Here is a 27,629-nt window from a genome sequence, read left to right as displayed (position 1 = left end):
CTGCAAATTAAAAAATGCCCTCACACAGAAGTCTTGCCAATTAGCAAACGAGTTAACTCTTCCATATTCTTTGGTTGTCTTCTGTATATGGCTCTCTGCAAGTCATTCCACAGGTGGATTTTGTTCTTCTGAAACCATTGTGCTGTGGATTTGCTGCGGTGTTTGGGGTCATTGTCCTGTCCCATCACCCAGCCTCACATTCACATTATCCTGGATAAATTGTTTATAAACTTGGGAATTCATTTTCCTCTCAATGATGGCAAGCTGTCCAGGTCCTGACACAGCAAAGCAGACCCAAATCATGATGTTCCCTTTACCATACTTTACTGTAAGGATTATGTTTTGATGTTGATATGTAGTGCCCTTTTTACGCCAAATGAAGTTCTGCTTGTTCCTCCCAAATAGTTCAATTTTGGTTACATCACTCCAGGAAACATTTTCCCAGTACTGTTGTGGAGTGTCCAAGTGCTCTACTGCAAACTTCAGGTATGCAGCAATGTTCTCCTTGACAACAGTGACTTCCTCCTTGGTGTCCTGCCATGGACTCCTTTCTTCTTCAGTGTGTTGTGTATTTTTGAATCATGAACAGTGATGTTACCCGGTTCTAATGACTTCCTCATGTCATTCACTGTCACTCTAGGGTTCTTCTTTACCTCATTGATGACTTTGCATTGTACGCTTGGGGTCATCTTGATAGGACACCCACTTCTAGGCAGAGTAGCCATAATACCAAATTGTCTTCATTTATAGACAACTTGCCTAATAGTAGACTGATGAATCTCTAAAATATCTGAGATGATTTTGTAACCCTTTCCAGCCTTATGTAAATGAACAATTCTTGATCGTAGCTCTTTTGTGCAAGGCTGCATGATTCCCATCTGGATATGCTTCTTTTGAAAAGCTCAAACTCAAACTTTTCAGTTTTTCATCAGTCACAGTAATTCTAGGCCACACCTCTGACCTCTTTTCATTAAATGGACTCCTGGTTCTGACTGCAATGAGCTTTTTTAAAAGTCATTAGCTTAGGGTTCACTTACTTTTTCCAACCTTCAGTTTCACAGTTTGAATGAATTATTCAATATGATCAAAAATTCTCTGGAAATATGTGTATTTTTAGTTATAAGAGACTGTGTTTGTTCATTATTGTGATGACCATGTTTTATATGGGAATTACACATGAATATAGTAAATTCCAACGGGTTCACAAGCTTTTTACTTTGACTGTGTGGTATATATATGTGTGTGTGTGTGTGTGTGTGTGTGTATATATATATATATATATATATATATATATATATATATATATATATAGCTTCAGTTAAGGTTTACGTTAAACAACAGGGGGGTGTTCCACGAAGCAGGATTAAGGGAAGGTCTGACCTATTTCGACAAGTCTGGCTCATTTAAGTGGGAGTTCTGTTCCATCAACGTGTCTTAAATTAATCCCAGCTGAGCTACCATGGTAACTTAGGCGAGTGAACAAGTCTGCTCCAGACCAGTGGCCTGTACTACGAAGCGGGTTACTGGCTTATCGGAGTAACTTGTCGGATTTAAGGTACCACAGTTTAAATGGACTTGAAGCACTTCTTTACACAGCGTGTAGGAATAGTATGGAATAGTCTTCCTGCTAGTGTAGAGGAAGCTAAAACCTTGGGTTCCTTTAAATCAGAGCTAGATAAGATTTTAACAACTCTGAGCTATTATTTAAGTTCTCCCAAAATGAGCTTGATGGACCGAATGGCCTCCTCTTATTTGTAAATTTCTTATGTTCTTATGGACTTCATATTCGTTCACTTACATTTTGCCCAGACTACCTAAAATCCGACAAGTTACTCCGATAAGCCAGTAACCCCGCTTCGTAGTACAGGCCCCAGGTTAACTCTTAGTTAAGCATTGTCTCAAAGAACGTCCAACGTGTGGGAACAGATTCCCAAAAGATCATTTCGTGGGATGAAATTCCATTCAATAACATTATACAGTAAGAATGACATGTGAACTTAACCTAGACGGGTCCCCGTTGACTATGTGGGGATCAAACCAGGAACTTTCGTGGTGTAAGGCGACACCATAAACCACTGTACCACCATACTAGGCACTTGTAACACTTATATAACTTACGCATTTAGTCTGTCTGCAATTCTTTGCCAAGCCAACTCCCTGGCTTTATTTATTTGTTAATATTTTTAGCCATTACATCTTTGTATTTTTCATAAGCTCCATCAGCAGCGTTTTTTCTGCAGCAGTAAAAAAAACAACGCTCTAATTTTACAAGTTTTCCGACTCATTTGATCGATCTATCGTTCATCCATTCATTTGGGCTTTCTAAATATCTCGGGTGTGTGCACTGAGACTATGCAAGTCTGTCTTGTATGAGCTTTGATTAGTTAAAACTAAACTGCATTAGTGGAACGACATGAGGCTAAGTTTAGAGATGGCACTAGTTTGAGTCTGACTTTTTCGGGAACGTCTGGCTTTCTTTAGCTACTTTCATGGAATACCCCCTGGAATGGGGAAGAAAGGAGATTTAAGTGACTTTGAACACGGAATGGTTGTTGGTGCCAGACAGTCTGGTATGAGTATTTCAGAAAGTGCTGATCTACTGCAGTTTTCATGCAAAGCCATCTCATGGTTTATAAAGGATGGGCCAAAAATGTAAAAAAAAAAAAACATCCAGAGAGCAGCGGTTCTCTGGATAAAAAATGCTGTGTTGCTGGCAGAGGTTGGAGAAGAATGGCCAGACTGGTTCAAGCTGATAGAAGGGGAACAGTACTGAAATACCCAATCATTACAACCAAGGTATACAGAATACCTTCAAAAACCCAGACCCAGGGTTACCAGTCTATCACAATGGGTACAGTATATACACAAAAGTATTGGGACACCTGGCCATTACACCTAAAGGAACTTTTATTACATCGTATTCTAAATCCATAGGCATCAATATGGAGTATGTTCCCCCTTAAGCTATAACAGCTGCTACTATTCTGTGAAAGCATTGATGTTGGACGTGAAGGTCTGGCTCAAGCTCCATTCTAGTTCATCGTAAAGGAATTCTATGGGATTGAGGTTTGGGCCAGTCAAGTTCTTCCATACCATACTCACCCAACCATGTCTTTATGGACCTTGCTTTGTACATTGGGGCTCAGTCATGCTGGAACAGAAATGGGCCTTCTCAAAACTGTTTCCACAAAGTTGGAAACAGAATTGTCAAAAATATTTTGGTATGCTGAAACATTAAGAGTTCCCTTCACTGGAACTAAAGGGCCTAGCCCAACTCCTGAAAAACAACCCCATACCATTATCTCTCCTCCACCAATCTTTACAGTTGGCACAATGCAGTCAGGCAGGTTACGTTCTCCTGGCATCCACCAATCCCAGGCTCATCCATCAGACTGCCAGACAGAGAAGCATGATTCATCGCTCCACAGAACACGTTTCCATTGCTCCTCGGTCCAGTGTCAGCATGCTTTACATGCGAGACTTGCATGTAGCTGCTCAGCCATGGAAGTCCATTCCATGAAGCTCCTGGTGCACAGTTTTTGTGCTGGGGTTAATGCCAGAGGAAGTTTGGAATTCTGCAGTTACTCAAGAGTGTTGGCGACTTCCACTCACTATGTGCCTCAGCACTCAGCAACCTCTCTGTCACTTTACATGGTCTGCCACTTCATGGCTGAGTTTATTATGTTCCTAAACACTTCCACTTTGCAGTAATACCACCTACAGTTGACCGTGGAATATCTAGCAGGGAAAAAAATGAACAAACCCACTTATCACAAAGATGGCATCCTGTGACATTACCATGCTTGTTTTCAATGAGCTCTTCATACTGACCCATTCTTTCACAAATGTGTGTAATCCTCACTGCATGGCTAGGTGCTTGAGTTTATGTACCTGTGGCAATGGGACTGAATCAAACATCTGAATTCAGTGATTAAGAGGTGAGTCCCAATATTTTTGTCTATATAGTGTACCATTTTCATGCAACATATGCTTGCAAGCTACATCAACAACTTGTCACCTAATCTTTGTTGTTGTAGGCTTTATTTAAAGAACAGGGGGGGGGGGTGTTTTACTCCACAGCGATGGCAGGTGGTTTGTTTTTTGGGATTTACTAATCTACACATTTTCCCAAATGTACCCTCACTAGGCTTGGAAAACACAACAAAACGGTTATGAAAGATCTCCCACGCATCTTTCATAGCTCCCCTGCGATTAGGAGCTTAATGTAAATGTATGTACACCCTTTGGAGCCATTCGTCAGGGTACATAAATCCTTATTTTCCATGCTCAGCCTCAAGCAAATGTGCAGTTATATTTTTGTACTCTAGTGCCCCCTTGTGGCGCAGCATTGCATCCACTTTGGTATTTTACATCAAGGTACAGCTGTGTCCCGAACTCTTCTGAAAGGCCAGATGAAGTGAAGATGAGGGTCAGGATTACACTCAGCTCAGGTTACCAAGTCACTAAACATTAAACAAACATCTCTTTATGTCTAGCCATGTGGTACTGATATAACCAAGAGACGTAACCAGGACAGACAGCCCAACAGCGATGTCGCTTCAAGTCTCTTTTTATCATGGACCTTGAGAAATTCTGTCTTTTGCCCCAGCATTGTGCACTCCCTTGTGGAGTTAGGAGGTTGTGAATGATGCTCAGTGCTTTAAGCACACAGATGAAGAAGATGCATTATCAATGCCCCCAGGAGCTGGAATATGGCACGATGTAAACACCAGGAAATGTGAAAGAGCAGCTCTGGGGTGGCCACACCAGATCAATATTTTCATTGACACCTTGAAGGGGCAAACCGGTCCAGAAGCCACCTGACCTTTTAAGATGAGGGGGACTCCAGGGGTTGAACAGTTGAGGGGGTGAGCAGTTGCTGACATCTCAGCTAAGCCCTTGGCCAAATGAGCAAAATCCATATATTTACTGATGGTTCATTGACCCACTTTCACTTGACAGTCTCTCCCTCCTCCAGCAAATCACTGACAAACTGTCAGTGCTGAGGTACAACACTCAGCTGATATGTGAAACATCATGTTAGTCAACCCAGAGTACAGAAGTATGTCATCCCCCATATCCATCCATCCATTTATCCTTGTCACAGTCACGGGGAGTGGAGCCTACATCCCATAACTCGACAGTCTTATTGGACCACAGGTAAATACAGAAATGTCACTCACTGATAAAGAGTCAGAAGAGAGGTACAGAATGAAGAGAAGAAAGCTGTCATTTAAATTCATTTACTTAAAAAACATACATCACATTTTTACAATAGATACTCTTTTAAAAACTTTACAGACCACCCCCAACAGAACATGTTTTGAAATATAAATAAATTCTTCCATTGTCATCAGACAACAGTGACACCAATAACAGATGTGCGGTTACACTCAGATTTGTAATCACAGAGTTACATTTACACAGGGTTACAGTGAGTATTCATGAACACTGAAAGCTACACTAAGGCAGAGTGTGTGAGTACACGGCATGGGCGTTGCACCCCGGTCCGGGAGGGGGACCCATCAGAACCCCACTCAAGCATGTCAGGCCTTCATATCCTAACAGACATGCCACCATCCCTATCTAGAGGCATGAAGTGCCACTAAAAAACTTCTCTTGGTGCCAGAGAGACCTGACAAAATCCTAATACCAGGACAAATTTGGCTCTACTAAGATAAAAAGTGGATTCCTCTGTACACCAGCCCAAGGACAGGCAGGTGCCTTCGGAACAGAACCAAAAGTTCTCCACTACCATCGCCGGAACTCATTCAACCACTTCTCAGCACAAATCCACTGGAGGTTCCAGCCACAAGAGGGAGCAGAAGCCGTCCTGTAACTGGCCAAACCGAAGCCGCATAGCCATGTGCAGCGGTCACGCGCCCATTACCAATCACGCCCAACCACATCCCACCTTAACCAAGCCCCCATCATGGCCAGGCCAAAACCCTGACTGGCCTCCTGTGTACATACTGCAGGTCATTATAAAATAAACATTTGGCAAAAGCTCTGTTATCCATGAAAAAAAAAATGCATGAGGACTCTGGGCAGGAGGCAGGACGGAGCTTTGATGATGAAAAGGTACAGGAGGACATCAACGGTCACATATCGAGGGATGGTCAGGATCCTGCTTTTCCACGCTACTAAATTGTTGTTAATAAAAACACACAAAAACATAGAGGAGGCTGGCACAGGCCACTGTCCAACACAGGACACCTCAGGGCCTCAGACCTGACGGGAAGCACGTGAAAATTTGATAGGGAGATATAACCATGGTTACACTGCAGGTCAGCACATGGCTTAGCACTGAATTCAGAAACTTTCAAAATTCCAGCTTTTAATAATAACACTTCGAGGGCAAACTCGAACAGCAGATGAAACAAAATAAGGCAATAATCTGTACTGACCAAATAAGTAGTAATCAGATGTTAAACGGCTAATTAAGCTAATTTTTCACCTTTAACAGTAATCAGCATCAGTTTTAATTCTTTTACTTTCTTATGCTAAGAAATGATGTCCGACTAATGCCTGTATCAATTACCTCACCTCCAAATCTATGCCCCTATGATAATGTCCAAGAGGACATGCAGTACATGCCATTAGGTGGAAGGTTGGCTCACTCTACAACTGACTGTCACATAAATACTGTGCAGGAAGTCCTTAGCAGGTTGAAGTACACTGGGCTGAGCATGTCAAAGCCCCTTACGAGATGCAGCAGTTTACACATGTATAACATTTGTAAAAACATTATAAACAAGCTGTAAAATCCTGGGAAATAATGGTTTTGTATGCAATCCAAAAGCCTCCCGTTTAGATTTCCTCTGCATAAGGATGTGTGCTTTAGTTAGGAAAACATTCAGTAGATCTTGGATTATAAAAAAAAAAAAAAAAACATAAAAAATTCAAAGGAAAGGCCATATGTAAAATATTTTACAGGTTATAATAATAGTTGCACTGGTCACTCAGGAGTTTACTGGTAACCGGTGACACAAATTAGCATTACCGGTGATCCTCTCTCCATCTGTGGGGTGCAGAGTCCCTCTCAGGGCAATGGTGGCCATGGTGATGACCAGGAGGCAAAGCACATAGCTCATCAAGCCAGTACTAAAGAGCCAGAGCATCCAACATACATCTACATCGAGTAACAGGAAGGGGCTGCAGGTGGGTAGGGAGATCCAGCCCCCCCACCGCCATGAAACATCAGTGTCCAAAGGAACCCCCCAGCCCCGGCCTCTCTGCAAAAACAAGGAGGGAAATACCCAATTGCTCTGCCCCCTGCCAAGCCCACATCAGATGACCAGAGCGAGAGAGCAAAGGATACGAGAGGGGGAGGTCAGCCACAGGCCCAAGCCCCACCCCCACCACCAGCACAGTCGCTCAGAGGCTGGTAGAGCTTGCAGGAAATTGCCCCCACCCCCACCCCCCAGCTTTTTGGCTGCCCGTCTGCCTGCCGCTAGGTGTCCGGGCTGGTGCTGGTCACAGTTTTCATGTACTGTGTGAAGATCGCCTCGAAGGCTTCGTCACGGTGGATCATGGCGCCGAACACGAGGGGCTGGGGGACACAAGAAGCGAGAAGCAGACAGTCAGAAAGGACACAGTCTGGGAGCAAAGGGGCTGGGGGGGGGGACAGGAAGGAGTAGACATGCCCCTACACTCACCATCACACAGACACACCTCTGTAGACATACCCTCATACACAGATACTCCCCAAGCTAAAATATCCAGACAGACACACTAATTTTCACTGGTGGCTTCCCCACAGTCATTGCCTCACAGAAGCGGAGGGCAGTTTTAGGGCAGTTTTAATACTGCCCTCTCTTTTAACGTGCTTACTGAATCAGAGTCCTACCTTCTGGGTGGCAGGTGTAGCGATCGAAATTCCCATTCCGGATCCCGGCAACACAGACAAAACTTTGTACTGTGAGAGACATCAGCATGTCGGTCACATGTTGTACATGGGAGGAAACAGTCGCCACACAGCACGTAGGAGAACGGCTAAAGACGGACCTTCTGGACGTCAGTGATGTCAGCCAGTTTGATGACTTTATTCTTCTTGGACGAGCCAGAGCGGGAGCTGGAGCTCTCGAAGCACAAGTAGCTGTGGGGTTAGAGACAGCGCGAGTACAGTCTTGTGCATGTGCTTGCATGCACGTGCATGTGTGGGTGTAGGCACACGTGATGGAGACTTACTTCTCAGTGACGTACAGCACCCCATTGCGGATGTAATCTGTGGGCATCTTCTTGTCCCGGTTGATCAGGCAGCACCTCCAGCCATTCTCACACACTGGAATGGGCCAGCGGGTCAACATATAAGCACACACACCATAATGGACCCACAGGGTACATATATACACACTCTGCTGTGACCGTACCCGGCAGGGGGCGCTCGTTCTCAGACAGGTTAAAGATCTCGTGGAAGGCACCCTTCTTGGTGCTGTGTGGTCGGGTGCTCTCCTCGTCACGGCTGACGCCACATGGGACACTGGTTGCTAGGTTACCACGGGAGGTCACCGGCTGGACCTGTGGGGAAGGTGGTCAGGCAACAGTCAGGGCCAGCCAGGTCACACACCACAAGCTATAAGAACCCATTGCGACAGTAAAATTAGAATTGCCAGGAATCGTTTAGTGACTACTGGAGTATGGCCTAGTGAATGCTGAAGGGCAGTCTCAAGAACGCTGGAGTGCGGTCTAGTGAACAAACAAGCCAGCACAATACAGAAGAGGAAAAAAAACACTCATTCACTGCAGACACACTTCGCATGGAAGAGGGGGTACCTAACATGTAGAAGCAGTACAGATAAGGGGGGGTCCAAAAGACATCCATGAGGACAAGAGAGATAAAATATTCTGGAAAGGGAATTAAGAGAGTTAAATTAAATTAAGGGAGTTCAAGTGCTGCAGATGATTCATGCTGAAAATGTGTTGACATCGATATTTTTAAAAATCGACGCATCGTTTTTTAAAATTATTTTAAATTACCTTTATGATTTCTAAAACACTTTAGTTCATTATAATTAATGCTTTTCTTCAATATCACTACATAATTTGAACTACTCCCAAGATTATCACAAAACAAAAAGGTGGTTTTACACAGTACCTGAGTTCCTGAAGAAACCAAAAGCGTACATGTGGCATGCTCTGCTAATCGTATTTAATAAGCATAAAGATATACCAAATTTCTACAGATTACTAACTTGTGGGCATCACAATACGCATGACATTGATATTTTAGGTACTGTAACTTGCTTATCGGATTGTGGGCAAAAATAATGGCCATATAGTGCCGAAAAGCATTATCTAAAGCCCTGCAAAAACACAGTTTGTTGTCAAAATAAAATTCAATTAAAATGGTCTATTTGATTTTCTGGAGGAAAATTAATTTAGATTAATCAACCAATCTGTAAAATAGTCAATAGATTAATCCTTAGAAAAATAGTCGTTAGCAGCAGCCCTGGTCAGATGTGTAGAATGATGAGGTAAATACAGTATACATTGAGCTTAAAGAGCCCAAACACCTCCAGAAGAAGACAGAAAGTTATACGGCGTGTGTCTCTGTGTGCATGTGTGTCCAGGTGTGTGCACACACATGTATGTGTGTGCCCCTTACCAAAAGTCCCAAAGGACGAGATGATTACATACCAGGCAAAAAAACAAACTTGTATAATTTTAATAAAACATTCAAAGAATGAACAAAGCAGATGGATTCATAACAACATTGTGACTTTGGGGAGATAATCCATGTATCATTTTTGTTCGTTTATTTTCATTAAATAATAAAATCGTTCCTTTGTCCTGGCAGCCTGTAGCTTCAAATTCAACAAGCAGTTGAATACCGGCTGGGTCATTTGATTGGGGATTCCGTATGAAACACTGCTGGGCCACATTGGGCCACATAAACATAGGACCTGCACTGCAGTTAAGGTGCACAGGCAGCAGGCCGATGGCGACTGACGGAGGGGGGTGGTTAAGGCGGACAGTTACCCACAGGGGAGCCAGTTAAAGCTGATAGTAACCCGCAGAGGAGCCAGTTAAGGTAGACGGCGACCCGCAAAGGATCCAGTTAAGGTGGACGGTGACCGTCAAAAGATCCAGTTAAGGTAGATGGTGACCCGCAAAGGATCCAGGTAAGGTGGACGGTGACCGTCAAAAGATCCAGTTAAGGTAGATGGTGACCCGCAAAGGATCCAGGTAAGGTGGACGGTGACCGTCAAAAGATCCAGTTAAGGTAGATGGTGACCCGCAAAGGATCCAGGTAAGGTGGACGGTGACCGTCAAAAGATCCAGTTAAGGTAGATGGTGACCCGCAAAGGATCCAGGTAAGGTGGACGGTGACCGTCAAAAGATCCAGTTAAGGTAGATGGTGACCCGCAAAGGATCCAGGTAAGGTGGACGGTGACCGTCAAAAGATCCAGTTAAGGTAGACTGCGACCCGCAAAGGATCCAGTTAAGGTAGATGGTGACCCGCAAAGGATCCAGGTAAGGTGGACGGTGACCGTCAAAAGATCCAGTTAAGGCTGATGGCAACTGACAGAGGGGCCGGTTAAGGCAGACAGTGACCCACAAAGGACCCAGTTAAGGTGGACGGTGACCTGCAGAGGGGTGGGTTTAGGCAGACGGCGACCCGCAGAGAGGGATGGTTATGGTAGACGCCAACCCACAGAGGAGCCAGTTAATGCACATGCCAACCCATAGGACAGCCAGAAAAGGCTGACAGTGACCCAGAGAGGAGCCAGTTAAATCAGACGGCGACCCACAGAGGGGCCGGTTAAAGCAGACGGCGACCCGCAGAGTGGCCAGTTAAAGTGGATGCCAACCCCGTAGGGGAGCCAGTTAAGGCAGATGGTGAGCCACAGGGGAGCCAGTTAAAGCAGATGTCAACCCATAGGACAGCCAGTTAAGGCTGACACGACCCAGAGAGGAGCCAGACAAAGCTGATGGCAACCTGCAGTGGGCCCAGTTAAAGCAACCTGCAGTGAGGTTGGTTAAGGCAGACTGCGACCCACATTGGTGCTGGTTAAAGCAGAGGTCAATCCTGGGGAGCCGTTTAAGGCAGACGGGACCCACAAAGGGGCTGGTTAAGGCAGACGGTGACCTGCAGTGGGGTCGGTTAAGGCAAATGGCATCCCGCAGAAGGGCCGGTTAAAGTGGATGCTGACCCATAGGGGAGCTGGTTAAAACAGAGGGCCATCAGGTTCAGTACCAGAAGCAGCATGGAGCTAAGGGCTGCAGTGAAAGGCCACATCATCTACGACCAGTGGTTCTCAGTCCTGTTCCTGGCGCCCCATCTGCCAGAATGTTTTCGTTCCAACCCTACCTTAATAGGCTAAAGCTGGTTACAGACCAAACGCGGCATGCGCTGTGCGCGCCCTATTCAAAAAAAACAGCGGTGTCCGCTCAACGCGCTGTGCTCGCGCGGGGCTTCTGCGCAAAGAGTAGGCGCGGTTTTCAAAACACTCTCCTGTCATTTCGGTTCGCGGTCAGTAGCGACGATGTATATTTCGCATTCGAAAAGATTCTACGCTTATGTGATATATTGTCCGTGTCTGATTTCCCAGAGCTATAAATTTCCCTCTATTTCGATTTCGGTGCCTTGTTTCTATTGATCGCGCGACAATGCGTCACAGCGCTCAGCGGTCAAAGTTCTTTGACCACAGAGCTCGCACAAGCTCCGCGAGCAGCGCGTTCGGTCTGAAACCGGCTTTAGCCTATTAAGGACCATCTGAGCCTGATTAAGGTAGGGTTGGAACGAGAACATTCTGGAAGGAAGGGCACCAGGAACAGGATTGAGAACCACTGATCTAAACACAGCAAGAGCAGCATACGGCCGAGCGCACCCCTGAACATGGATCTGACATGTCATCCCAGGATGGTGATGCAGCCTCTAACCAGGCTATGACTACCCCAATAAACAGCTCAGGCTTTCATTTTTCTTACTTGTTGTTAAGATGAAACCAGCAGGACATGTTCAGACCCAGGTGTACAGAAACACGCTGAGGCACTAAGTGTGTTTGTAAACAACACACACACACACACACACTTTTAAACTGCAGACTCACACAAGCTGCAGACCCTACCTTCTCACACGCAGAGAGCTGAGAGAAAGAGAGAGAGACAGCAGAACACGCATGTAACACATGTAACCTCCCCTACATTACAGGCTGCAACATAGCCAGGATTGGAACAACATGACAAACACATGTATGTACAACATCCCATGATATGCTGTAGTACAAACTGGTTTCCAGTAACACAAACACCACAAGTTAGTAGTCTGATGAGTCACATTATGAATGGGGTGCACAGGAATGGTAACATACAGCTGCCCGTAGGTAATGAATAATCATGGGAGTCACATGACCGTCAGCATGGCACTGCGTGTCTGAAGTGATGAAGGCATGGTACCCCAGCACAGGGGTCCGATGCCCGTGGGCTCACCCGACGGGTCACAGCGGCATTGCTGCGCTCCTTCAGCTGCGGGTCGGTGGGCAGGCTGGTCCAGATAATGTAGGGTGTGTCATACTTCCGCCTTAGCTTGGGGCAACTCTTGAAGATGAAATCGATTATGAAGAATTTGATGCCAGCGTACAGTCCTGGGTGCAGGGAAAATTGGGAGGGGTGTCAGCGACACTTGCCCCCTGCAGAGAGGCAGGCCAGGAGACAAACAAGAGCAAAATATGAGGATGTTGAAGATCTCACCAATGATGAAGCCTAAGAGCTTGTAGGGAAGCAAACAGGAGGAGATGAAGGCAACCCAGAGTGTGACGTAGAGCTTCTGGGTGATTTCTGGCTGCACCCACATGAACAGGCTGGCACACACAAAGAAAATGGTCAGGAAGACACGTCTCTCCATCTTTTCACACACAAGGATGGGCATAGAGTAGAGATACACCCTGAATACTCACTTCTTTATCTTCTCTAAGACATCTGCCATCTTACCGAAAAGATTCTGCCAAATAATCAAAGAAACAAATATTAAGAACTGAAGCTCAAACATCTTGTGGGTGTCAAGGGTGCACATATTACAGATTTAGGATATCTGGTGGCAGCAATCAGGGCAACCCTTGTGTCTACCAGATTACCTGAGCTTTCTGTGCCACATCAAGAACCAGCTGGAACTTTTCTGACACAGTCAGGTCCTCCTTCGGGGGTTCCTGAGTGACAGAAAAGCATGTTCAGCATTCCTCTGTGGGGAAACATGACCGACGGCAGCAATGCTAACAGCTCCCTCTAGTTTTCTCTAGGCAGTGCTCAGTAAGCATAGGCAGTCCTTACCACTGGTTCAGAAACTTCAGGCACGATGCTCCACTGAATCCTCCAGCCCCTGAAGACCAAAACAAAGATTCAAATGTGCTACAAATGAACACCATCAGCCTTTCTGAGCGCCTCATGCCCCAGTCATGTGATGCCTCCCACCCATCTCAGATGATGCCACTAGAAGCATGAACATCCCCAAGACCTGAGTGCGGGGCTAAGAAACCTACCTGGAGATGAGATAGTTCAAGGACAATCTCAGAATGGCGAGAAACAGGAACATGGGGATAGCCCAGCCATACCAGGCCGCGTTCATGTAAATCTGAGGAGGAGGCCGGGAACACACGTGAGACACTAATCCACACGCATACGTACACACCCTGCCACCCATCTGCCACACACACACACACACACACACACACACACACACATGTAGGGTAAACATATCCTTATGGGGACCGCTCATTCATTTCAATGGGAAAAATGCTAACGCTAACTATGACAACCTTAACCCCTACCCTGCCCTAACCATAACCTAACAAAATACAAGTTTTTGCATTTTTAGTTTTTTCATAGCAGTCACCGATTTTTCCCGGTTTCCTGGTCCCCATAAGGGGGAAAAAAACAGATATTTATCACGTTATGGGGACATTATGTCCCCATAAGGATAGGTAAACCCGCTCACACACACACACACACACACACACACCGCATCACCCGCCTATGAAGCCTTTACCAATTTTACAAACTTAGGCTGTCCGTACTGAAGGGGTTGATACTTACAATGAATGCAATGGCTGACGTGTATACAGAGTGCCAGTTGGACAAGGCGGACAGATTCCTCATAAAGCTTGTGACAGGTCTGGCTCCTCTCTCTGTCCACAGAGGAGAACCGTGTCATCCAGATGCCCATTGAGAACAACACGTGATCCAACACTAAAGCACAATGTTCTAGAACAGTCCCTGATATTGCACAGCAAAGTCAGCAGGGAGGCACTTACTCAGTCGCCTCATGTTTTCCGTTAACCTGGAAGAGAAGAGAGAGACAAGTAACCGGTTTGTGCGGGAGGCCAGGAAGCATGAGGATGCTGATGCAGCACTAGAGACTACAGCTGTTCACTGCATCCAAGAGAATTTCACAACTAATAGAGGCTCAGGAGCAGCTGCACTGTGGCCCAAGCAACACAAGGGGGCAGCAGAGCACACAATATCCTGCTTTTCTCACTGCACCAGTCAGGGGAACAGTGTGTGATGATAAAAACCAAATGGAGATTCTTGTACCCAGCAGCTCTGAAAGGAAGCAAAGCTGTTTCTTCTCATGTGTACTTTCAGTAAGTGTGACTCTTCACATGTAACCCATGTGAAACGGACCAGGACAAGCAGAACTGTCTTGACACAGTCCTACAGTGCAGCAGCCTGTTAAATGAGATCAGGTCACTTCCTGTAAATGTGACAGAACGCATCGCATTGACTTGTTCCATAACCTGCTCCAAATTCGACAGATGACTGTGGAGAATTGAAGCATCAGACAGACAGAGGCACCACCAACAGCCAATCTGAAAGATGGGAAAAATTGGACCAGACAGACCCCAGGGACTAAACGGAGACAGCGAACACAGCGGTGTGTTCGTTATCTGTGAAAACATGGCTGTTTCTTTATTGATCTGTTGGATGGGGGCCCCAGGCCATGCTGGCCAATCAGCTCCTGTCACTGCCCTGGTTTCACATTAAATGGGCAGTCATACATTTGTGCTTGAGAAAAAAAAACATACAAAAACTTCAGTATGTTCAGAACTGCGCTGCCAGAGTCCTGATGAGAGTAAGGAAACATGAGCACATCACTCCCGTGCTCCGCTCCCTTCACTGGCTTCCCGTTGCTGCACGGATCACCTACAAAATTTCCTTGCTTACCTTCCAATGCCTGCATGGTGATGCGCCTGTGTATCTAACAGAACTCCTCACTCCGCACTGTCACCCACGCACTCTCCGCTCCACCAACACACACCTTCTCCTCCCTCCCAGGACTCGTTCCCGTAACACTGGAGATAGGGCCTTTTCCAGTGCTGCCCCACGGCTGTGGAATGCCCTTCCTCTACATCTGAGGGCTCCACAGACTGTTACGTTTTAAAAAAAACCTGAAAACATTTCTTTTTAACCAATGTTTTTAATGACTACTTAACTAATTGTTTTTTTTTTTCCTCTTTCATTGTTGTTTTTATTGTGATATTCTCTCACTGTCTGTATGTACTTTGAGATCTTCTTTGTAAAATGTAAAGTGCATTATAAATTAAATTTATTATTATTATTATTATTATTATTTGTGTTAATCCAGAATTGGGGTGACCATCTGCTAATACCGTGAAATTAATAGTGCTGTTGATATTTATTTGCCATTTGTACAGTTTTCGCATGTCTCACATAGCGAAGAATGAAACCTGGGATCCCAGCACATGGTCAGCCACTTTTCCGGCACCCCTGGAGCTGGCATTTTGGGACGAGGGCCTTGATCAGGGACCCAGAAGTGACAGTATCACAGCAAAGACCGGTACAGCCACATGCAGCTGCCATCAGACCTCCCTTCAGCTTGCTGGGGCTGTCCTGTATGTCTAGTCCCGCCATCTTAATTCATCCCGCAGCCAGCAGGGGGTGCTGTGCTCTGTCTCCTTACTTACCTCTTGGCACTCAGCGGCTCATCTGCCTCCACCGTTCTCTCTTCGGGCTGAAAGCGGAAGTCCTCAATGTAAACGCCAAGCCTGTCATATAGCCACTTCTGCAGCCGGTAATACAGTGTGTCCTGGCCTTTATCTGCGGCGAAAGATGTGAGGTTAGCAAGGCCAGCAGGGGGCTCTCCATGCTGCGTCACTGCACCTGTAACCCACAGACCCAGTTTAGGCTAACAGCACCACCCCTGTCCGCCTGTCCCACATCCAGAGGATTTTCTGAGCTCCCCTCCGTAGAGCCACTTGCCCTAGATTCCTGTGATCCACACATTTAACCCACTTCCTAAAATAATGTGCTGTTCACCGGAAGCCGAACAGCGTGCTGGTGTTCTGGCGCATGCGAACGAGGCTGCCTGCTGCCACCGCGTGCCTGTGTGTGTGTGTGTGTGTGTGTGTGTGTGTGTGTGTGTGGAGGTGCGATATGCTTTAACCAGCCTCACTCACTTCCTCTCTGATAACCATGGTGACACTTTTCCTTTTATTAGAATAGCCCCCCAAGCCACCCTCACTGCAGGCAGAGTCTCCAGCACTGAATACCCGGGGTGGGGGCCTGTTTCATCGTCTCTGTGCCGTGATACCTGCTAATCAGTGGGAACCAGCACAGCTAGCTGCGGATTAATGCCATTTTCCAAAGATGATGTCACCATCTATAAAAGAAGCCGTAAAAAAAAAAAAAAAAAACAGGCAGACTGACAGCACGAGACCCGGACTCACCTGCCCCATTGGCAACTGGTAATGGCGCCTTAGGTGGGGACTGTGCCGGCGAGTCCTCCAACCTGCAGGGGGAGACGATCAGAAGAGGTGACACGCTAACCTGTGACAATCATGCAGAAAACTGCCAGTGTGGGTCCCAGGCAGACAGGCACACACACAAACCCCCTGGGATTCTACACATCGGCCAACATCCAACATCGTCCAAAGCATCAACAAGCTGAGGATGACACAGCAGCCACACCATTTGTTTACCATGCATTATAGTTTTTCCTAGATTTGCTTTGGAGCATTTCTCAAATGACAATTAACATTTGCAAAACAAGTGTAATCCCCACACCATAATGTCACTTCTGCACAGCAGAACATTATTTCTTATTGCCTCACAAATTTCCAAATGCTTTAGTACATATATGGAAATAGTTTTGTACAATTGTCATCATTTGGCACTATTTTCAGTTGCTTTAGCCTTGTTGGTTAAAAGAGATTATGTTTCCTACTGTAATAATTGATCATCTTGCACCACATGCAAAACAGTTAACCCAGCTTACAAAATGATTTAAATATATTTAGATATTGTGATATATATATATATGATTTAATTTTTTTTTATATATTTAAATATATGTTCCATATATTGCAGTGATACAGCATTGTTGCATTTTTGGTTCCCACAGTATTTTTTTTTACTTGTATTATTGTTTTGTTGTTCTTGTATTGCCATTTTGTTGTTTTTGTGTTGTACAGTGCTGTGTGACTTTTTTGTTAGCTATTGTACAGTGACTTGAGATATGAAAAATATATGCAATAAAAAATATGTGCTTTCAACAGTGAACTGTACATAGTGTAATATGGAGCTTAAAGTTGAAACAGGTGTTTGACATGAATAAGTATCAGTTTGCTAAAAAAGAATGACTGATCAGTGACAATGAGAAATTGGAAACTGACTAATACAATTTTTAGTTCAGGAGTATCCTTACACTGACATTTTGATAATATATCTAAGCATTTTGACTCTCATGGTTAAAACGATGCTGATTGTACTTGTGATTGGCACTGACTAATTCATTGGTGGAATTATTTGCTTTTGAGACACAAGTTAATTGTTTTGGGTAAATTACAGGCTTTTGCAGCTAAACCGTAGTGTTGTGCTATATGCATGAACTTTTTTGAGAAATGCTCTTAAAGTCTTGAGATTGATGAGTATGTTCAATGATTGCCAAAGCAAACCAGAAAAACGAACACCACGTGTCACTGTAAACAGATTAACGGGTCCAGATCCACGGTCACTCAGGATTACATGCTTATGAGTCACCGCGGCCCAATTAGGCTGCTCAGTGTGACACTTGTCTGTGCCCTTGCCCGTGTCCGTGCCCACGTCCGGCTACACACTGGTCCCCGCCTCTCCTTGAGGAATCCCCGGTCTCCCAGGGCGACCAGCAGGCGGGACTATTTTTAAAGCAGCGCTTGCGGTAAAACCTGCTGAAGCACAAGCCTGCTATAGCCTGGAAGGCAGAGCCATGTGCTCACATGGCACATTCACACAGAGAGCGGCAGAAAGGTCCGGAAGGGCTGGCGCAAACACTCAGCACACACTCACCTCGCTTTAATGACCTCGTTCATTTTCTGCTCGAGGTCTAATCTTTTCATTCGTTCTTTTTCAAGCTCCTGTTTCAAAGTTTCAATGTTTGTTTCTTCACGCAATTTTCTCAGTTCCTCCTCTGGGGGGGAAAAAGAAAAAAGAAATCTACATCAGGATTTAGAAGATGGATGTACAAGCCTAAAAATACTTAACACCGTACTTTCTCTTTTAAAGGCACATGTTTAAGAATTTTAACATGAAGGATATGATTCACTGCCTCATTTTATATGGTTCAGAAGCACCACACGATGTGTATGAAACATGACATCCACATAAATGTGACCTGAAAAGACAATCAACAGACACAGGAGTGCTGTTTTACAGTTAAGACGTAAGCAGCATGCCAGTCCTGCAAACCATGCAGGAGAATTCAAGTCAGACCATGGCATCTCTCTCCAGTCTCTTTGTTCTGTGCATACCGCGGTTAATATTTGAGGAGCAGGAGTGGCTCCTTTCAGAAGGAAACAAAGCACGGCAGGATAAAAGACCACCTTGCAAGCTCTCCACCAGAACGAAGGTGGCGCTGCTGAATAGGACTGACGGTGTTTTTTTTGCATTGAGACTACAACTTTGCTTTATCTAGAAGCAGAAAACAGTCACAGAAACAAATCTGAGGAAAATCTGCTAACCCTAACTCCCATCCATCAGAAAAATTTTAACACCGGGGGGAAAAAAAAGTGGTAGGAAAACCCCATCGTATAAAACACACTCACTGGGAGTTCTGCAAACTTGGAACCAAACGATCCAAACAAAAAGACAATCATACAATCATTTCACAGATTCCAGACCCATGGCACGACAAAACCAAACTGCAGACTGAACCATCTCATCAAACCTCCATGACAACTGCAGACACTCATTCTTGAGGTGTGTGCCCCCCCGAAGTTAAAAGGACACGGAAGTTTCCATTTTGGTGTTGAAAGCAACAGTAGAGCTAAGCTGTGCCAAACAACATTCATGAACGTGTTGCACTCGCTGCACGTGTGCAGATCAGAAAGTGAGCTTTGGGAGACACGCGGTGACAAGACGCACGTCAGAGAAGAAGCAGTCAGGCTGCACCTGTTAGGAGTCATTAAACATTAACGCACTGCACTGGCTCTCGGCGCCACTGGCAGGATGGATAATGTGTGCAGTGTGGCAGGATGCCAGGCAGACAACACACAACAAGGGGGGGTCCCTTAAATCACCTTTACGTCTCCCTTCCGCTACCCCGAGAGGAGCTCAAATGGAGAAAAGGGGACGATCATGTCACGGCAAGTGAGAGTGTCGAAATGGGTTCATACCCCCTGATGGAGGGAAGATGGCGATACTCCACCAGCGGCTATATCTACAGCATATAGATACCACCACACCTACACCATCTGAAAACACACCTACATCTACAGCATGATATCTACATCGCCAAATATCTACATAATCTAAATCACCGCATCAGTTACATTAGCTGTTCTCCTACCCAAACCCACTTGGTCACTTGGATTCAATTACACAGCTGAGTATTTTACTTTTCATGCTTAAGTACTTTGTTGAACCAACAACTCTCTGGGATCTCCCTGTCCACAACATCGCCAGGCCCAGCCCCAGCTTTGACATGTTGGGTGGGCCACAGGATTATTTAGGGTGAGCCTGGTCCCCCTGTGGAGCCGGACATGACTATTACCCACAATGGCAGTGCCTCCCCGCGGGGGCTGGCCCAGCTCGGGAATGCTGCAGGCACAGGAACAGAGACACACTGCCACTGCATCCTCAGTGTACTGGACACTCTGGCTCATTCATGCTTTCGAAGCTGCCAACTGCTGCTATGGAAATACCAAGCTGTAATATCAGTTTGTGTTCACACAAGAGCAAACCGGAATGAAAATACAATAATGAGATTGCAAGAACTGTACTCAGGCCGACATCAGTGTTTTACTAGGCTGTGATGTCATCACCCCATCCCCTCCTGTCACTAAGGTGCCACTGCCCAGCTGGTGGAGGTAGGAACCACTGAGGATGCTAGAGGCCAGGAGAATTCTGATGGGAGCGTAACCTTGAGATCCTAAGAGACGGTGAAGATAATGAGCAGAAGGCAGCTTGCATTGGACCACAGGCAGGGAAAGGCAGGCTCTGGCTTCAGGCACCTCCTTAATCCGCTCATAATCCATTTAATGAGATGAGATATTACAGTCATTGAACATGAGAAGAGAGAAGCATATGCAGAGGAATCCAACAAACAGAAACGAACAAGAAGGACAGGAGCAGGTCTCCCCATACCTATGCACCTAGCAGACACATCTCATCATCATTGGCCTGTCAAACAGGAAGTGCATTGAAGGAAACCCCATCACGGGAGCAGACAGGAACTGCAGAAAAGCGGTTTGACTGTTTACAGAACAAAATCAGTGCATTTCCCCTGAAGCCATGCCAGCTTCAGTGAGGCTGATGTGATTAAGATAGTGAATAAGCAGTGAGTCAGCTCCAAGCCCTCTCGCTGGTGTTCTGAGCGGAATATCCAGCCACCCACATCACATGTGGCAGCTTGGGCCATGCACACAGCCCCACAGAGGTCTCCGGTTTCAGAAGGGGCAGAAAGGATGACGAGGGTTATTCCCCTCCTGTCATGTAAGCGCCATTTGCACACTAGCCTTTATAGAACAGCACTCTCTCATTACACGCGTGGCTTACAATTTCCAGAACAAATCAGCCCAGGATTCACTCAAGCATTCTCACCCCATTCATGAACATGAACTGGATTCTCAGGACTCAGACCAGTGAGCAGCACACTGTGCTTGCTTTTCTGGTTTCTGGCAGAGGGAACTGTTACAGAGATCATTTTACCCTCAAACGCATAAGGATGCTCATACCTCAACGAGCAAAGTGACCTCTGCCATGGAATCTGATGCAGCTGGAAAAATATACTTCATAGCCAGGCAGGTTATTTTATAATTACATTTTGGAATTCATGGGGTTAAGAATTATTTTCCCAGTATAAATCTTGAATGAATCCTCTTTCAGCAGAAGGACAATCTCATGGACAGGACCCCATGCTCACGGTCCTAATACCAGCACACATTCAAGATTCAAGATTCTTTATTTGTCACATACATAGTTATAACAGGTACAACATGCAGTGAAATGAACCCTGACCGATCCAAAGACAAGAAAAGAGAAAGAGAAAGAGAAAGAGAAAGATTAAAAAAAAGTGCAGATAAGGTAATATAAATATAAATATAAAGTGCAGACAATAAGATTAAAAATTAACAAAATATCCAACATATACAAAATGCAAAATAGTGGCAAGTGGTGGCGCATGAGGTGATGTTGTGCAAAGTGCAGTGTGCATTGAAGTTGCCTTAGAGAGTGGATTGTCCATGCAGTTAGGAACCTGCTGTATGATATTTGAGAGGTAGTGGTGTCATTCATTGAAACAGTTATGGTCCATTCTTGGGCAGCCATAGAGCAGTATAGAAATCTGCACACAGATATGAACCTTGCCGAGGTCAGTGGCTGAATACCTCAGGGACAAAAGGTCCCATCCTCAGCTTCACACCATTACTGCCTACACAAGTAAACGGCATCACAAAACAAAGGAAGAGCAATGAGGGAAGTGTCACGTTTTTACCTACCATGATGAGGTCCACTCAGGGTAACGTTTCCAAGACCTTCCACTCCACATTGTAACACTGTACTCATCACCCCTTGACAGGTCTCTGATCACTGCTTCACGCAGGTATCCTTGTCACGCCTTACATCTCCTCCTGACTTCCTCCCCTAGTTTCCTTCTACTTGCCTTCCTCGAGTATCTGCCATAGCCTTCACTCTCTGCAAAAATTGCTTCCCTGTATGTCCTCTACCCTTCCTTCTCCTAAGGAGTTCTGTTTCAAGTGCTTGGCACTATGCTCTGTTCCAAACTCATGCCTTAACACCCCTTTCCCCCTCTCCTCCAGGTCAGCAGGCTCACAACCCTCTCACCTCTGGCTGTCCAGCACTGTCTATGGCTAGCTTAGAGAAAATGACAGAGAACCTCAGGGACCTTGCTGATTATCAGTCACGTACATTTTTGTATTGACATCACTGCTGCTAAAACCGACTACTATCATAAGAGCACCACCACCACAGATACAAACCACCTAACCCTCCACTACCACCCCACCCACCATCCTGACTACTTATAACTTTGCCACTTTCTTCAAAGAGAAAGTAGCAGCTATTGGCAGCCGGTTCCTCTCATCCACTACTCACAGTCCCCCTCCACACCCCCACATACACCTCCCCCACCTCATTCACCCTGTCACTGCAGGTCAGTCTCACTCCTTTAATTTCTGCCTCAGATTCTGAGCATACTGTCCTCAATCAAGTGTCTGATTTGACTCACACATAAGATCTTCCTGGGCCATTGTCAGACTATCTTAAGGGGCTTAAACACTCAACTCAGACCACACTCTTGACTGTCATGATGCACCAAAAGTTACAAGAGCTGTGTTTCAGTCGTTTGCTCTTATCTTGCACATTTTTGCAAATACTGACACAATGAATTGCCAAACCCTACTCTGGGATGGTTTGTCTCTCATCCATCAGGCAAACTGTTCCAAGTGTCTTGGAGTGCAGTGGTTACCAGAGTTACATCAGGTAACGAGTGTGCCCCAAGGTTCACTCCTTGGTCCCCTCCTCTTGTCCCTGTACACTGTTTCTCTAGGTCCGATCATCCAGTTACATGGCTGCTTCTACCACTCATACGCTGAAGATATTCAGTCCGACCTGCCCACCCCAAGGACACTGCTGTCTGTGCTTTGTCAACACCTACAGCTGAATCTCTACAAAACCAAGCTTCTCATCTTCCCTGCCAGCCCTACCATCCACCACAACATCACTGTACCCCTTGGATACACGCCATGGTCTCCTTTGAGGTCAGCCAGGATCCTAGGGGTAATAACAGATGACTGGCTATCCTGTGCTAGGCACATGGATCATCTCTCATCTCCCAGTCTTGTAGCCCTGATACAGTCACATATACACCATGTAAAATATCAGGAAGATCAGGCCTTGCCAGAATATGTAACTCAGCTTCTTGTCCAGGCACTTGTCATCTCACAACTAAACTTCTGCAGCTCCTTGCTAATAAGGCAACCAGCTTGTTCACCACTGCAAATGATTCAAACCCAACAAGTCTGGTATTCAATAAGCTGAAATACTTCTCCTGTTACACCCTCCTTGTCTCACATCATTGGTTCCCTATAAGCAATAGGAGCATGTTCAAATCTTTGATCCTGACTTTGATCTCCAATGAATCACACAATCTGTGTGTGGCTCCTCAAAGGTAGAACAATCTACCCACTCACGTCCTGTCATAAGAATTCCTCTTAAAATATCAAGAAATGCCTCTAGACCCATCTTTTCAGGGAGCATCTAAACTAGCTCAGCCAACCACTGAACTGCGTTGTCTTCATCTGCTATTCCTTAGCTATACCAGGTGCTTCAGCATTTTTCTACTATGCTTTGATGGCTGCTTGGTAGTTGTAAGCTTGAGACATAACTGCCTCGCTTGTATGTTGCTTTGGACAAAAGCATCTGATAAACCAATAAATGCAAGTATAGGTAAGGTTGCACAATATATCTATGCATGCTCAATAATCATATTGCATTTGTCAGCACTGCTTTGTATCTTTCAACAACTCGTGGCAACAACATCAACTTATTTGACACACACTATTGGGAGATATGTTCTATTTGACTGTAGTTTGTTTTATTTCCTTTTATGATTTATAAATATTGCAGTGTTACTCATGGAAATTTCACATATCACAATGTGATACTGTGCACCCCTAAGTATCCTTCATCACAGGTGCCTTCATCACAGGCATCGTGAAGACGCAGAGACTTTGGTACTCTGAATGATACACCTGTGTGGTCTGCATTAAAGATAGAATTTCTGACAACAGGCGGGATATCATTGGAAGATGTCACATACTCTCGTAAGAAAAAACGGGCTCTCTAACGCTCCGCAAGCATCTGGTCCCAGTATAGACTTGTTACTAGAGTCATTCTCCAAAGCAGTGAGGAATTTTCAACAGCTCTGAGAAGCGGAACAGTTTCATGTGACCGTTTCCCAAATGAACGCTTCTGGAAGGACCCCTAAGTTGTTATGTCACTTACGGCAGAGCAGTGCTGCAGCCTGTTAACTAAGTACTGCAAATAGAAGTAAATAACTTGGCGAACAGAACAGACTTGGGCCACACAAACGATTCTAGAGTTTTCTGCGATCCATTACATGGTAGACTCAGAAACAACCAAAGCCGTATATGAAGATGGTGTTTGGACACCTGCAAAATCAGAATGTTGTCCCACCACAGTCAGACCACTCTGAAGGATATTAGCGGTGGATCGACTCGTTCATCAATCTCTCATCTGACCTGGAAAAGCCATGTAAGAGTCTATTTTTAAACACCATGTTTACTCAGAGCATTTGTCCAAAAAGGAAACCCTCATCTGACTGCCATTACACTCACACCAGACATTGTGCCTATGAGGAAAAGGACCGTCGCCCCAAAAAGCACACAAGCGGACCAGCTGTTTCTCTGCCTCCCCAACAAATAACTCCCCCCTCCCTCCAAATTTCTATACACTGGCCTTAATAAGCAAATAAGCAAAAGCCACACTGGAGATTTAGAAACAACAACCAACAGCATCTCATCCATAGAGGTTCAGCTAACCCTGTAGTGTCCAACACACCAGGAGAGTTAATGAATATAGAAATAATTACCAGCCATTGGAGTGTTAATCACAGATAGGACACAACATGATTCCCATGCAGCCAGAACCATTTAGAAAGGGATGGGCATGGACCCAAGACAGGACGACACTCACAGATGCTGATTCATTCCCAAAGTTACTGGCTTCTCCATATTAACATATTTAATCTGTTAAACATTACCACTGATCTCCACTGAGGCAGGAAATAACAACAGCTACGGTTAACAATTGGTGAGAAATTAGCATAAATTTATATGAAATTAGGGTAAGCTTTGACATCAATGTTAAAAACTATACAACATCATTTAAATAGTTAATTAATGCAGATAGTGCTACATCTTTTAGTAGAAGAACCCACCCCCCCCAACCCCCTCTGTAAACTGAATGAAACTGGAGATCAAGCGTCTGCTGCTGGGGTCTGTCACCCCGTGGGTCCCGTCCCAGCATGTGCAGCAGATGGGACACTGTCTGACGACAAAGCAAGCATCCTCACATCATAAGGAAGTGAGCTGAGAAATGAAGAGCAGCCTTACTCCATCAGCACTGCAGGTCATGTGACCCACCTGCAAGAGTGTGGCTTCTGCTTTCGATCTCCTAGAACCACGTTACCCGCTTCCTGTTGCCCCCAGGCTAGAGCCCCCGAGTGAATCCCTCAGACATCTTGTCATGGAGATCCTCACTGATACCAACAGACACCAACAGAGTGCCCATCTGTCCCTGAGAGACGTGAATGCTCATGCTCCCTGCTGCCAAGGGTCAAACAGTGACAGCAAACGGTCTTTAGAACGTAAACAGATTCCCAGGACAAGCCCGGGCAGTTCACAACATGCAGAGCTCAGGGATACACACCCCAAACGTGATGCCTCGCAGCGAAGCCTGAAGTCAAAAGGCACAGCACTGTGCAAACTGGTTACTCTTCACAATGGCGGGGCCACGTTGGGAGACGAGCAGACATTACCAGTTCCCAAGCTCACTGGGCATGTGAGACAGGAGGCACGTGGAGTGCTATCTGCCCTTTGTGCCAGAGTGTCGGGTCATATCGAAAGATCAGCAGTCGTTTATCACAACGGAGACTGCAGGATGGATATGTCCCAGCTCATGAATCTCACTGGTTCACATTCCACGGTCAGCCCAGTGCTTCTACTGAGCACACTCACACACAAGAAACGACGTCCCACACTAAAGCTAGCGGGTGACCCCAGCTGAGCCGCCACATTGCCAAGAACCCACACTCAGACAGGCGGTTTGCCGGAACAGCATGACCCAAACCAGCCGCACTGCGGTCAGCACTGGTACAGGGTGGAGTCCTGTCAGCAGAACTGAACTACTGTCCTTAGGAGTTCCTGTCAGGTATATCCAACAACAAACAAACTGTACTCTTAATCATCATCATGATGTTCAAGCAGCGAGGCCCACAGTGCCATACTCACGCAGGAAGTGCTTCTCCAGCAGGGCGATCTCCAGGTGGCCCTTCACCTCATTGAGCCTGTCCGACTCAGACCTCTGGAAGTCCTGCATGGTGGCAGCCATGGGGAGAGTCGCAGGGCTGGCCTGGAAGTAGTTACACACACACACAGGCGTATGAATCAGCTGAACATCCGCACATGTGAGCAGTTGTAGTAACTCACAGCTCGAACGCCTCTGCCGCCTCCTGCCACTGGGGGCGGGGTCAGAACACGGGGAGCAAACTGCGCCTGACTCCCTCCAGTCCCTTACCCCATGCCCCCCCGCACTGCAAAGACGTACTGCGGGCCCAGGCACAAAGGGCTTCCCCTTTAAGAGCGAAGAGCATGAAGTAGCACAGACTGCAACGGGGAGCGTGATGGGGGGCAATGGGCGGGATTTCTGCACTGTCTGCTTTCTGTCTGAGGGAGAGAGGGAGGGCCAGAGTGAGGCACACCTTCAGCTCCCTCAGAGAGAGAGAGAGAGATTAAAGAGAGGGAGTGGGAGAGAAAGATGAAGAAAGAAAGCAGTTATACCTATGAGCGGGAAGGTGGAAGAGCTCTAAGGAAGCTGAAAATGGGGAGAAAAAGGTGGCGGGGGGGGGGGGGTTGCGCAAAACGGGCTATTTTATATACTCTTGGAAGAGTGTGAGGTTGCACACCCACCCCTTGAACACGACAAGTGAGGCAGCCTGAGAGCAGAGGGATGGAAAACTAAGAAAACATCAGCAATGCCAAACACGCCCCTCCCAAAAGGTCAAATGCAGAGCAAGCTGAAGCCACGCTATGCTTCACACAAGTTCCCGAAAACAGAGCAGGGAGGGGCCGTTAGAACAGAGGAGAACGATATGCAGAGAGAAGCAGCAAGCTTCAGAGCAGCCCTCTGTCACACGTTCCTGCCTCGGGAGATGCCCAGGGCCGGGCAGAGAGAGCAGTCAGGCTCTGCTGGGATTCATCCTGTGCTTCACTGTTCAATAAATAGCATCAGATCAGAGCTGGGCTGCTGCAAGACCCGTTTCCATGGAGACCACCCTAAAAGCCCCACGCAGAGGCTGGCCAAAAAGATGCCTGAGGTGCATGGAAAGAGAGGTTAGGAAACCCAAAGGAGACACACACACACCTGTACACACACAC

At 46.0% G+C, this 27,629-nt stretch overlaps 1 protein-coding gene across 3 annotated transcripts in view; it reads right to left on the bottom strand.

The window, feature by feature from the left end:
* Window positions 1-5,227: 5,227 nt before the first annotated feature.
* The window catches only part of gramd4a (GRAM domain containing 4a), a 29,985-nt gene continuing 7,583 nt past the window's right edge, over window positions 5,228-27,629 (bottom strand). Inside the window, exons 3-20 of one of the 3 annotated variants that reach the window (XM_023830227.2) lie at window positions 26,484-26,604; window positions 18,283-18,403; window positions 16,686-16,747; window positions 15,924-16,056; window positions 14,253-14,278; window positions 14,035-14,126; window positions 13,482-13,573; window positions 13,273-13,321; window positions 13,080-13,151; window positions 12,903-12,946; window positions 12,697-12,806; window positions 12,436-12,590; window positions 12,075-12,092; window positions 8,373-8,520; window positions 8,191-8,284; window positions 8,008-8,098; window positions 7,850-7,918; window positions 5,228-7,552 (exon numbers count right to left, since the gene is read on the bottom strand). In XM_023830227.2, coding sequence (XP_023685995.2) covers window positions 7,454-7,552; window positions 7,850-7,918; window positions 8,008-8,098; window positions 8,191-8,284; window positions 8,373-8,520; window positions 12,075-12,092; window positions 12,436-12,590; window positions 12,697-12,806; window positions 12,903-12,946; window positions 13,080-13,151; window positions 13,273-13,321; window positions 13,482-13,573; window positions 14,035-14,126; window positions 14,253-14,278; window positions 15,924-16,056; window positions 16,686-16,747; window positions 18,283-18,403; window positions 26,484-26,604 — 1,596 coding nt within the window. In that variant the 3' untranslated portion in view covers window positions 5,228-7,453. Of the gene's footprint in view, window positions 7,553-7,849; window positions 7,919-8,007; window positions 8,099-8,190; window positions 8,285-8,372; window positions 8,521-12,074; window positions 12,093-12,435; window positions 12,591-12,696; window positions 12,807-12,902; window positions 12,947-13,079; window positions 13,152-13,272; window positions 13,322-13,481; window positions 13,574-14,034; window positions 14,127-14,252; window positions 14,279-15,923; window positions 16,057-16,685; window positions 16,748-18,282; window positions 18,404-21,929; window positions 22,460-26,483; window positions 26,605-27,629 lie in introns of those variants that run through there. The other 2 variants (XM_023830229.2, XM_023830228.2) reach the window with 2 other exon arrangements.

This window comes from Paramormyrops kingsleyae, chromosome 1 (genome assembly GCF_048594095.1).
Source record: "Paramormyrops kingsleyae isolate MSU_618 chromosome 1, PKINGS_0.4, whole genome shotgun sequence".
Lineage (NCBI taxonomy): Eukaryota > Metazoa > Chordata > Actinopteri > Osteoglossiformes > Mormyridae > Paramormyrops > Paramormyrops kingsleyae.
The sequence above is the reverse complement of the archived record's forward strand: the minus strand, read 5'-3'. Positions and strand labels throughout refer to the sequence as shown.